The sequence below is a fragment of the Triturus cristatus genome, chromosome 4_1 (genome assembly GCF_964204655.1).
Source record: "Triturus cristatus chromosome 4_1, aTriCri1.1, whole genome shotgun sequence".
In the NCBI taxonomy this organism is placed as follows: Eukaryota; Metazoa; Chordata; class Amphibia; order Caudata; family Salamandridae; genus Triturus; species Triturus cristatus.
In genome coordinates, this window is record NC_140585.1 from 452,908,515 (window position 1) to 452,922,990 (window position 14,476).

Sequence of the window (14,476 nt, forward strand, 5' to 3'; positions counted from 1 at the left end):
TCTCTACTCACTCTCTACTATTCTCTACTACTCTCTTCTACTCACTCTCTACTACTCACTCTCTACTACTCACTACTACTCACTACTACTCTCTACTGCTCTCTACTGCTCTCTACTACTCTCTACTCACTCTATACTACTCACTCTCTACTACTCTCTCTACTACTCACTCTCTACTACTCACTCTCTACTACTCTCTACTCTACCTACTCTCTACTACTCACTCTCTACCACTCTCTACTACTCTCTACTCTCTACTCACTCTCTAATACTCTCTACTCTCTACTAATCTCTACTCTCTACTACTCTCTACTACTCTCTCTCTATTACTCTCTCTCTACTAGTCTCTCTCTACTACTCACTCTCTACTACTCTACTCACTCTCTACTACTCTCTACTCTACTACTCACTCTCTACTACTCTCTACTACTCACTAATACTCCCTACTACTCTCTACTGCTCTCTACCACTCTCTACTCACTCTATACTACTCACTCTCTACTACTCTCTCTCTACTGCTCACTCTCTATTGCTCACTCTCTACTACTCACTCTCTACTCTACCTACACTTTACTATCTACTACTCACTCTCTATTACTCCCTACTACTACTCGCTATCTACTCACTGTCTACTACTCACTCTATACTACTCTCTACTACTCTCTACTACTCACTACTACTCTACCGCTCTGAACTACTCTTTACTCACTCTATACTCACTCTATACTACTCACTCTCTACTACTCTCTCTCTACTACTCTCTCTCTACTGCTCACTCTCTACTACTCTCTACTCTACCTACTCTCTACTACTCACTCTCTACTACTCACTCTCTACTACTCACTCTCTACTACTCTCTACTCTCTACTAACTCTCTACTACTATCTACTCTCTACTACTCTCTCTCTACTACTCTCTCTCTACTACTCTCTCTCTACTACTCACTCTACAACTCACTCTCTACTACTTTCACTAGTCTATGCGGGTCTGTCCCTCATCGTAGGAGGCACTTGGAAGAATAGCGATTTGTTGCCGTTCCGGTCCCTAGTGCTTTCCAGACTTGAATAGAATACCAGCAGTGGAGCACCCCCTGGAGGATTCTACAGCTTACTACCTGCAACCATCTTGGTTTTTTTTGCCATTGTTTGCGCATATCCTCCTTCTGTCTCTTCTCACGTGAGTGTTACCCACCACATCTGCCCTCCTGCCGACTCCCAGCGTGGCACATTGGCTCGCCTGTAGTAGGTGAAGAGATTGCATTTCTGCGCCCCTTGCATGCTTTCGATTGCTGTCAGTTTTTGTTTTTTTTGGTACCTGTAATTGGCCTCCGTTGCTTGAGCACTACTCACATCTCGATGGGCTTCATTTTAGAGTTTGGAGGGAACTAGACATCCTCCAAGTTCAGGGGGACAGTCTTAATTCGGAGTACAATGATCGACTGAATTTTCCGGCCATCCATGTGGGGGAGGAAATTCTTCCGGGTGCTCCTACTCCGCATTTAGATTTTGTTTCAGAAACAAAAGGATTTTTAGACCCCTCCAAACTATAGATATGTCCTTAGGAATTGTTTTCAGTGCAAACCCCAGCCAAGGCACAGTTGTGCTCAGTGAAAGAATAGCCCCTACTCCCATCTCCTCCCTGATCCATTAAGCAGCCCTGCTCCTCCCTTTGTTGGCCTCGCTGTGCTTTCACTTCCGCTCTTTTCTTTTAGAGCTGCTGCGCTGGGGCAGTGACACAGATGTCCCTCGGAGACAGAGGCGTGTTTTAATCTTCAGAGCCTGTCTCTCTACTACTCTCTCTCTACTACTCTCTCGCTACTACTCTTTCTCTACTACTCTCTACCACTCACTCTCTACTACTCTCTACTGCTCACTACTACTCTCTGCTCTCTACTGCTCTCTACTACTCTCTACTCACTCTCTACTACTCTCTACGCTCTACTAACTCTCTACCACTCTCTCTCTACTACTCACTCTCTACTCTACTACTCACTCTCTACTATGCTCTACTACTCTCTTCTACTCACTCTCTACTACTCACTCTCTACTACTCACTACTACTCACCACTACTCTCTACTACTCTATACTCACTCTACACTACTCACTCTCTACTACTCTCTCTACTACTCTCTCTCTACTACTCACTTTCTACTACTCACTCTCTACTACTCTCTACTCAACCTACTCTCTACTACTCACTCTCTACTAGTCACTCTCTACCACTCTCTACTACTCTCTACTCACTCTCTACTACTCTCTACTCTCTACTAATCTCTACTCTCTACTACTCTCTACTCTCTACTACTCTCTCTACTACTCTCTCTCTCTATTAGTCTCTCTCTACTACTCACTCTCTACTACTCTACTCTCTCTCTACTACTCTCTACTCTACTACTCACTCTCTACTACTCTCTACTACTCACTAATACTCCCTACTACTCTCTACTGCCCTCAACCACTCTCTACTCACTCTCTACTACTCGCTCTTTACTACTCTCTCTCTCTACTACTCACTCTCTATTACTCACTCTCTACTACTCACTCTCTACTACTCTCTACTACTCGCTCTCTACTACTCACTACTACTCACTACTACTCTCTACTGCTCTCTACTACTCTATACTCACTCTATACTCACTCTATACTACTCACTCTATACTACACTCTCTCTACTACTCTCTCTCTACTACTCACTCTCTACTACTCTCTACTCTACCTACTCTCTACTACTCACTCTCTACTACTCACTCTCTACCACTCTCTACTATTCTCTACTCTCTACTAACTCTCCACTACTCTCTACTACTCTCTACTACTCTCTCTCTATTACTCTCTCTATTACTCTCTCTCTACTACTCACTCTCTACTACTCTACTCACTCTCTACTACTCTCTACTCTACTACTCACTCTCTACTACTCTCTACTACTCTCTACTACTCACTCTCTACTACTCTCTACTACTCACTAATATTCCCTACTACTCTCTACTGCTCTCTACCACTCTCTACTCACTCGATACTACTCACTCTCTACTACTCTCTCTCTACTGCTCACTCTCTACTACTCACTTCTACTACTCTCTCTCTACTGCTCACTCTCTACTACTCACTCTCTACTACTCTCTCTCTACTGCTCACTCTCTACTACTCACTCTCTACTACTCTACTCTACCTACTCTCTACTCTCTACTACTCACTCTCTACTACTCACTCTCTACTACTCTCTACAACTCGCTATCTACTCACTGTCTACAACTCACTCTCTACTAATCACTCTACCCTACTATCTACTACTCACTCTCCACTACTCTCTACTACTCACTACTACTCTCTACTGCTCTCTACTACTCTCTACTCACCCTATACTACTCACTCTCTACTACTCTCTACTCTTTACTCACTCTCTACTACTCTCTACTAACTCTCTACTCTCTACTAACTCTCTACTACTCTCTACTCTCTACTACTCTCTACTCTCTACTACTCTCGCTCTACTACTCTCGCTCTACTACTCTCTATACTACTCTCTACTACTCACTCTCTACTACTCACTCTCTACTACTCACTGCTACTCTCTACTACTCTCTACTGCTCTCTGCTACTCTCTACTCACTCTCTACTACTCACTCTCTACTACTCACTCTCTACTACTCTCTACCACTCTCTCTCTACTACTCACTCTACTACTCACTCTCTACAACTCTCTACTACTCACTCTATACTACTCTCTACTACTCTCTACTGCTCTCTACTCACTCTCTACTACTCTCTACTACTCACTCTCTACTACTCACTCTCTACTACTCTCTACTCTACCTACCCTCTACTATCTACTACTCACTCTCTACTACTCTCTCTCTACTACTCACTCTACTACTCACTTTCTACTACTCTACTACTCACTCTCTACTCCTCTCTACTACTCTCTACTACTCTCTACTCTACATACTCTCTACTCTCTACTACTCACTCTCTACTGGTCACTCTCTACTACTCTCTACTCGACGTACTCTACTCTCTACTACTCACTCTCTACTACTCTCTACTACTGTCTCTATACTACTCTCTACTACTCACTCTCTACTACTCTCTACTACTCACTCTCTACTACTCACTCTCTGCTACTCTACTCTAACTACTCTCTACTACTCACTCTCTACTGCTCACTCTCTACTACTCTCTACTCTTCCTACTCTCTACTCTCTACTACTCACTCTCTACCAGTCACTCTCTACTACTCTCTACTACTCTCTACTGTACCTACTCTCTACTCTCTACTACTCACTCTCTACTACTCTCTACTACTGTCTCTATACTACTCTCTACTACTCACTCTCTACTACTCTCTACTACTCACTCTCTACTACTCTACTCTAACTACTCTCTACTACTCACTCTCTACTGCTCACTTTCTACTACTCTCTACTCTTCCTACTCTCTACTCTCTACTACTCACTCTCTACCAGTCACTCTCTACTACTCTCTACTACTCTCTACTGTACCTACTCTCTACTCTCTACTACTCACTCTCTACTACTCACACTCTACTACTCACTCTCTACTACTCTCTACTACTACTCGCTATCTACTCACTATTTACTACTCACTCTATACTACTCTCTACTACTCACTCTCTACTACTCTACTACTCACTACTACTCTCTACTGCTCTCTACTACTCTCTACTCAACCTATACTACTCACTCTCTACTGCTCTCTCTCTACTACTCACTCTCTACTACTCACTCTACTACTCTCTAATCTCTACTCGCTCTCTACTACTCTCTACTAACTCTCTACTCTCTACTAACTCTCTACTACTCTCTACTCTCTCCTACTCTCTCTCTACTACTCTCTCTCTACTATTCACTCTCTACTACTCTCTACTACACACTACTACTCTACTAGTCTGTACTGCTCTCAACTACTCTCTACTCACTCTCTACTACTCACTTTCCACTACTCACTCTCTACTACTCACTCTCTACTACTCTACCTACTCTCTACTCTCTACTACTCACTCTCTACTACTCACTCTCTACCACTCTCTACCACTCTCTCTCTACTGCTCACTCTACTACTCACTCTCTTCTAACTCTCTACTACTCTCTACTCCTCTCTACTTTCTACCACTCTCTCTACTACTCTCTCTCTACTAGTCTCTCTCAACTACTCACTCTCTACTACTCTACTCACTCTCTACTACTCTCTACTCTACTACTCACTCTCTACTACTCTCTACTACTCACTCTCTACTACTCACTAATATTCCCTACTACTCTCTACTGCTCTCTACCACTCTCTACTCACTCTATACTACTCACTCTCTACTACTCTCTCTCTACTGCTCACTCTCTACTACTCTTTCTACTGCTCACTCTCTACTACTCACTCTCTACTACTCTACTCTACCTACTCTCTACTCTCTACTACTCACAATCTACTACTCACTCTCTACTACTCTCTACTACTACTCGCTATCTACTCACTGTCTACAACTCACTCTCTACTACTCACTCTCTACTACTCTCTACTACTCACTACTACTCTCTACTGCTCTCTACTACTCTCTACTCACCCTATACTACTCACTCTCTACTACTCTCTACTCGCTCTCTACTACTCTCTACTCTCTACTAACTCTCTACTACTCTCTACTCTCTACTACTCTCTCTCTACTACTCTCTCTCTACTATTCACTCTCTACTACTCTCTACTACACACTACTACTCTCTACTACTCTGTACTGCTCTCGACTACTCTCTACTCACTCACTACTACTCACTTTCCACTACTCACTCTCTACTACTTACTCTCTACTACTCTACTCTACCTACTCTCTACTACTCACTCGCTACTACTCACTCTCTACCACTCTCTACCACTCTCTCTCTACTGCTCACTCTACTACTCACTCTCTTCTAACTCTCTACTACTCTCTACTCTCTACTACTCTCTCTCTACTACTCTCTCTCTACTAGTCTCTCTCTACTACTTACTCTCTACTACTCTACTCACTCTCTACTACTCTCTACTCTACTACTCACTCTCTACTACTCTCTACTACTCACTAATATTCCCTACTACTCTCTACTGCTCTCTTCCACTCTCTACTCACTCTATACTACTCACTCTCTAATACTCTCTCTCTACTGCTCACTCTCTACTACTCACTCTCTACTACTCTCTCTCTATTGCTCACTCTCTACTACTCACTCTCTACTACTCTACTCTACCTACTCTCTACTCTCTGCTACTCACTCTCTACTGCTCTCTACTACTACTCGCTATCTACTCACTGTCTACAACTCACTCTCTACTACTCACTCTACCCTACTATCTACTACTCACTCTCTACTACTCTCTACTACTCACTACTACTCTCTACTGCTCTCTACTACTCTCTACTCACCCTATACTACTCACTCTCTACTACTCTCTCTCTACTACTCTCTCTCTACGACTCACTCTCTACTACTCTCTACTCTACCTACTCTCTACTACTCACTCTCTACTACTCTCTACTCTTTATTCACTCTCTACTACTCTCTACTAATCTCTACTCTCTACTAACTCTCTACTACTCTATACTCTCTACTACTCGCTACTCTCTACTACTCTCTCTCTACTACTCTCACTCTACTACTCTCTATACTACTCTCTACTACTCACTCTCTACTACTCTCTACTACTCACTGCTACTCTCTACCACTCTCTACTGCTCTCTACTGCTCTCTACTGCTCTCTACTTACTCTCTTCTCACTCTCTACTACTCACTCTCTCCTACTCACTCTCTACTACTCTCTACTACTCACTCTCTACTACTCTCTACTGCTCTCTACTCACTCTCTACTACTCTCTACTACTCACTTTCTGCTACTCACTCTCTACTACTCTCTACTCTACCTACCCTCTACTATCTACTACTCACTCTCTACTACTCTCTCTCTACTACTCACGCTACTACTCACTTTCTACTACTCTACTACTCACTCTCTACTACGCTCTACTACGCTCTACTACTCTCTACTCTCTACTACTCACTCTCTACTGGTCACTCTCCACTACTCTCTACCGCTCTCTACTCGACCTACTCTACTCTCTACTACTCACTCTCTACTACTCTCTACTACTGTCTCTATACTACTCTCTACTACTCACTCTCTACTACTCTCTACTAATCATTCTCTACTACTCTCTCTACTACTCTACTCTAACTACTCTCTACTCTCTACTACTCACTCTCTACTTCTCACTCTCTACTACTCTCTACTACTCTCTACTCTACCTACTCTCTACTCTCTACTGCTCACTCTCTACTAGTCACTCTCTACTACTCTCTACTGTACCTACTCTCTACTCTCTACTACTCACTCTCTACTACTCACACTCTACTACTCACTCTCTACTACTCACTCTCTACTACTCTCTACTACTACTCGCTATCTACTCACTGTCTACTACTCACTCTCTATTACTCACTCTATACTACTCTCTACTACTCACTCACTACTACTCTACTACTCACTACTACTCTCTACTGCTCTCTACTACTCTCTACTCACCCTATACTACTCACTCTCTACTGCTCTCTCTCTACTACACACTCTCTACTACTCACTCTCCACTACTCTCTACTCGCTCTCTACTACTCTCTACTCTCTACTAACTCTCTACTCTCTACTAACTCTCTACTACTCTCTACTCTCTACTACTCTCTCTCTACTACTCTCTCTCTACTATTCACTCTCTACTACTCTCTACTACACACTACTACTCTCTACTACTCTGTACTGCTCTCGACTACTGTCTACTCACTCTCTACTACTCACTTTCTACTACTCACTCTCTACTACTCACTCTCTACTACTCTACTCTACCTACACTCTACTCTCTACTACTCACTCTCTACTACTCACTCTCTACTACTCACACTCTACCACTCTCACTCTACTACTCACTCACTATTACTGTCTCCTACTCACTCTTTACTACTCACTCTCTACTACTCTCTACCTACTCTCTACCACTCACTCTCTACTAGTCACTCTCCACTATGCTCTACTACTCTCTACCTACTCTACTCTCTACTACTCACTCTCTAGTACTCTCTACTACTGTCTCTCTACTACTCTCGACTACTCACTCTCTACTACTCACTCTCTGCTACTAAACTCTCTTCTACTCTACCTACTCTCTACTACTCACTCTCTACTATTCACTCTCTACTACTCTCTACTACTCTCTACTCTACCTACTCTCTACTCTCTACTACTCACTCTCTACTAGTCACTCTCTACTACTCTCTACTACTCTCTCTCTACTACTCTCTAGTACTCACTCTATACTACTCCACTACTCACTCTCTACTACTCTCTACTGCTCACTCTCTACCACTCACTCTCTACTACTCTCCACTACTCACTCACTACTACTCACTCTCTACTACTCACTGTCTACTACTCTACTCTGCCTACTCTCTACTCTCTACTACTCACTCTCTACTAGTCACTCTCTACTACTCTCTACAACTCTCTACTCTACCTACTCTACTCTCTACTCTACCTACTCTCTACTATCTACCACTCACTCTCTAATACTCTCCACTACTCACTCACTACTACTCACTCTCTACTACTCACTGTCTACTACTCTACTCTGCCTACTCTCTACTCTCTACTACTCACTCTCTACTAGTCACTCTCTACTACTCTCTACTACTCTCTCTCTACTACTCTCTAGTACTCACTCTATACTACTCTACTACTCACTCTCTACTACTCTCTACTGCTCACTCTCTACCACTCACTCTCTACTACTCTCCACTACTCACTCACTACTACTCACTCTCTACTACTCACTCTCTACTAGTCACTCTCCACTACTCTCTACTACTCTCTACTCTACCTACTCTACTCTCTACTACTCACTCTCTACTAGTCACTCTCTACTACTCTCTACTACTCTCTACTCTACCTACTCTACTCTCTACTACTCACTCTCTACTACTCTCTACTCTACCTACTCTCTATTATCTACCACTCACTCTCTAATACTCTCCACTACTCACTCACTACTACTCACTCTCTACTACTCACTGTCTACTACTCTACTCTGCCTACTCTCTACTCTCTACTACTCACTCTCTACTAGTCACTCTCCACTACTCTCTACTACTCTCTACTCTACCTACTCTACTCTCTACTACTCACTCTCTACTACTCTCTCTCTACTACTCTCTAGTACTCACTCTATACTACTCTACTATTCACTCTCTTCTACTCTTTACTGCTCACTCTCTACTACTCACTCTCTACTACTCTACTCTACCTACTCTCTACTCTCTACTACTCACTCTCTACTACTCACTCTCTACTACTCTCTACTCTACCTACTCTCTACTAACTACTACTCTTTAATACTCTCTACTACTCTCTCTACTACTCACTCTATACTACTCTCTACTACTCTCTACTACTCACTCTCTACTACTCTCTACAACTCACTCTCTACTGCTCTCTCCTACTGTCTCTACTACTCTCTACTGCCTACTCACTCTCTACTACTCTCTACTACTCACTCTCTACTACTCACACTCTGCTGCTCACTCTCTACTACTCACTCTCGACTAATGGCTCTCTACTAATGACTCTCTGCTACTCACTACTACGCACTCTCTACTATTCACTCTCTTCTTCTCTCTCCCTACTACTCTCTACTACTCACTCTCTACTACTCACTCTCTACTGTCTACCTCTCTACCTACCTCTCTCTCTACCTCTCTCTACCTCTCTACCTCTACCTCTCTACCTCTACCTCTACCCCTCTACCTCTCTCTCTCTAACTCTCTCTACTTGCACACATATGCACTTATATATATATATGTATATATTACCTACTGGCGGTCGCCAGTAGGTAGTTATAGTTAGGACCACGTTTCCATAGGAAAACCTCAACATTCTATTTTGAATAACTTTGGCGCCGGTCGACGAATCCCCGCGAATTTCTCAAAATAGGTGGGGCGCTACGCTCCGCTCCTACCCTGAAAGTCTCGGGGGGATCCGTCAAGCGGGGGCTGAGATAAAAGGGGGGTCCCAAAACGCGTTTTTCCCATGCATTTTTCCATAGGACCTTTAGAACGAGCTACAGCCCGAACGGCTGAACAGAATTACTCAAAATTTGGCAGAGAGGTAGTCCCTAGGTCAAGGAAGTGCCTTTTGTAGGTTTGGTGTAAATCTGTTTAGTAGATTCTGAGAAAATAGCCTTTAAATCAATATATATATCTGAGCCCGCTTACGGTACGCTTACCGTACGCTTACGGTAAGCGTACGGTGGCGTGCGCGAGCGCGATTCTGATTGGCTCTTAGATCTTAGTAAACATTCGAATCGGCCGAAACCAGGAAGCGGCGGCCGCCATTTTGTCTCTCGCACTGAGGCTTGTTTATCAAACATGATGTGCAAAAACATGTTACGGGGCTGTTTTGACAACTCCCTCCCACATAGTCATGTTGAGGGAGTCCACAAACATCCCCCAAGAGCAAAAACGGGTTTATTTTTTTTTCGGCAATTTCGCGGGGTACGCTTACCGTACGCTTACCGTAAGCGTACGGTAAAAAAATAAAAATAAAAAAAACACTATCCACACTTACCGCACCCCCTGTGCTTTTGGTGCCCGAAGGGCACCAAATATACAGGGCTTATTACCAGGTAAAAAAAATCTAAATTTTGGCAACATGAAATTATAAAATAGAAATAAAAAAAACACTATTCACATTGACCCCACCCCCTGTGCTTTTGGTGGCCAAAGGCCACCAAATGTACAGGGCTTATGAAAGTTGATAAAAACTGTGCACGGAACGAACTGCGTTAAGTGGGCGCGCACGCCTCGAATGGCGTAAAGTAACTTAGCATTTAAAAAACCGTACAAATTCACTGAAAAAACCATAGGTTTCACACACGTTATAGTTAGGAATTAGCATTTAAAAAACCTTGCAAATTCACTGAAAAAACCATAGGTTTCACACATGTTATAGTTAGCGGAAATTTTACTGATAAAAAACCAGTGAAATTCCCCCGTTATAGTTAGTGCAGGCAACTATAACTCACGCGACCGCAATCCTCTGCTGATGCTAATACTGTATTTAGACACTTATATGCCCATGTCTTCTTCCATACATTTTTAGCTATACATATATTACAAATATTTTTTTTTCATAAAGACACATATGTCATCAGCAGAAGATTGCGGTCGCGTGAGTTATAGTTGCCTGCACTAACTATAACGGGGGAATTTCACTGGTTTTTTATCAGTAAAATTTCCGCTAACTATAACATGTGTGAAACCTATGGTTTTTTCAGTGAATATATATATGCATATATATGCATATGCATATATATATATATGTATGTGTATATATATACATACATATATAAACATAGATATATACATCTGCATATCTATATAAATACAAATATAAATACATGCATACATATACATATACATATATGCATACATATGCATGTTATGTACATGAAAGTTTGAAAAACACTAATAAAAGCAAAGCTAAAATGCCACCTAATTACAAACAGAATTGCTTTAACTTAAACGAGGGCGAGACCTATTGTATTTTCAATGCTTGTTCTATGTGTGATGCATTCCACATCACGCATCGTAAAGGAAAATGCCTTTAAGGATTGTTTCTGGGCAGGAAAGTGGTCCTACCTGTACAAAAATAATCCTTTTCATGCACCACAGGCACCCTTGCACTATCATGCAAGAATGCCGCACAGTGCCCCAGCTCAAGGAGGCAGCAGAAATGCTCCATATCTTTGTAAATTTGGTGCATTTCTGATTCCTCCCTTTCATGCAACGCAGAGCAGCAAGTTGCCTTGCTGGGCTGCGCAGCACTGTATTGCGTGAAATGTTAGTAAACCTGCCCCAGAGGGTTAATGTCAAGAAAATGTAAGGGTATTCATTTTTGGACGCGTCATTTCCTTCTTCTACCTCCCCCACACTGAGTTCTAGATCGTGGCAGTTAAAGTTTGGAAGAAACTGATATGGCATGTATTTCTTGTATGATAGAAGACTGATGTATAAAGCCCACAAAGAAGGAGACACACTGAGGTCTGGCTGGCATTAAAGAGTGCAGACTTGAAAGCATCTGGATGCATCTATTCTTTAAACAAATTCAATTTCAGGAGCTTCTTATTGTTTACTGTCTCACTGGATCCATCAATAGATTGGCTGACGCAATTACTACGTAGTTACTGTGTGAAAACAACTAAACATTATACAAGTTACTAAAAGAACACTGGGGCATATCAACAAGCAGGCGATATAAAATTATCGCCGCTTTTGCGGCCGTTTTCGGCCGAAAAGCAGCGTTAATTTTATCGCCTAATCAGCAAGGTCACGCTAACGTGTGAAACCTTGCATTAGCATCAGGATTCCTAACGCCCAGCTTTGCATCTCTAATGAGATGCAAAGTGGGCGTTCCTGACCTGGCATGACAGGAGAAATGTCGCTAAGCGACATTTCTCCTATCAGCAAGCCTAACGCTATGAAGCATAGCATCAGGAAAAGTAGCGATAACCCCTGTTATCGCTACTTTCCTTACGCCTGTTTCAGGACTGACTTAGCCATGATATCCTATGGAAGGTGGATATCATGGCTAAGTTTGTGAGTCCCTATCAACTAGCTAACGTGAGGTTATCGCCAGTTAGCGCTAGGATTTTTATCGCTGATGAGATAAGCGTTGCTAATAGCACGCTATCTCAGCGATAAAAATCGGCGCTAGCCGCCAATAATTATCCTAGCGCTAAGTGCGCTCAGCGATAATTATCGCCGGTTGTTGTTGATATGCCCCATTATGACCACAAACACCACCAACAAACAAATTAGCACAAAAATCCCAAATCAGATTTTTTAAGGAGTACCTACCACATGCCAAACAGTTTTGGGATTCATCACATTGACGTCTCCTCTACCTTGAGGAAGGACTGTCTCTTCGCAGGCAGTTTTTTTGCATTGTCCACAGCACTCATCACCCTTCTTTATGTAGGTTGAACCCTATAAAATGAATAATTCTACGGTAAGCACATTTCATTGATAAAACAATTTGATTACACGTTGCAGCAGTAAATACATAGAAAAGACTCTATTCTAAGAAGCGCTTGGGAATGCAAATTGTGCAAATAAATGTACTTACATTATTCTGTAAAATGGTGGGCTATAATAGTGTAACTATGCTAAAGTGGGCAGCTGATTGGATGTCACAGACACTCACATTACTTCACGTTCACATTGACTTGCATGTATATTTCATCCACATAACCTAGCAATTCTAACATTTTCAATGAGAAAAAAACACACAACTGAATTCATCAAAGCTCCTGTAAGCAATTCAATTCCTGTGTATAATATACAACAAACCTCACTCCCTTTTGTTGTTTGTTCCCATGGTGAACATTTCCATAACACTAACTGAGGGGCATATCAGCAAGGAATGGAGATGAATAACGCAAAGCGCGCTTAGCGCTTTGTTATTCATCACCGTCTATCTCTGGAATTTATCGCCCTGGTAGCGCGTTATCAACAACGCGTTGCTCCAGTTGCTCCACGGCAAAAAAAAATCCACTGATAGCGGGGGAAATTTCCGCTTTGAAGGGAACATCGCTGGTTTTCTAGCGATGCTCCCTGCAAAAGGGCGATAACCTTGCTGATACAACCCTGTGGTCTTAGCAGCATAATCCACCCCCTATGATAGGGATTGGTAAATCAGGATTTTAGCAGATGTTAGTTTTTGGAGAAAGCAGCGGTTTTCTCCAAAAACTAACGTCTGTCAAAATGCTGGGGCAGCCTTGTAAATATCGCGATGTGCACATCAGCGATATTTGCAAGGCTGTACTGCACAGTGATGCCCACTTTGCATCTCATTAGAGATGCAAAGGGAGGCGTCGGGAAAAAGGGTGCTAACATGCGATTATGCATGTTAGCACCCTCTTGTAAATGGGGCGAAAGTTTTATCTCAGCTGTTTTGGCTTTTAAAGCCACAAAAGCGGAGATAAAGCCCTTGTTAATATACCCCCATATTCTTCTGTATCCCAGGCATTGCTAGACCCCTGATAACAACTGAAAATCTTAGATCAAGATTTGTTCATTCCACAGCTCTTGCTCTAATGTCCTAACATTTGCAGAGTAGGCACACTAACGCCAGACAGAGAAATGGAAAGGCACACTATATTTGATACTGTCTCGTTCTGTGACTATTTAAAATAAAATACTGATGGCAAAAGAATCTTAATTAAAGTCCTTTCTTACTTTCTATAAAATAAAAATAAAAGGAAGGACTATAATAGACGCACCATTCCCATTTGACAGCTTTTTGGCATGAAAAAAAGAGGACTGGATTAGAGTCAAGGCAGCCTTCAGTGTAACCAGCTGTTGGGACAGATAAGCCCTCTGCAAGATAAGAG

General features: G+C 42.4%; 1 protein-coding gene across 1 annotated transcript in view; it reads right to left on the reverse strand.

Annotated features, from left to right (window-relative positions):
* Nucleotides 1–14,476, reverse strand: part of VWF (von Willebrand factor) — a 1,048,714-nt gene that overhangs the window by 193,301 nt on the left and 840,937 nt on the right. The window contains exon 44 of the mRNA XM_085652611.1: nucleotides 12,942–13,070. Within this exon, the coding sequence (XP_085508737.1) occupies nucleotides 12,942–13,070 (129 nt within the window). The remainder of the gene's footprint in view (nucleotides 1–12,941; nucleotides 13,071–14,476) is intronic.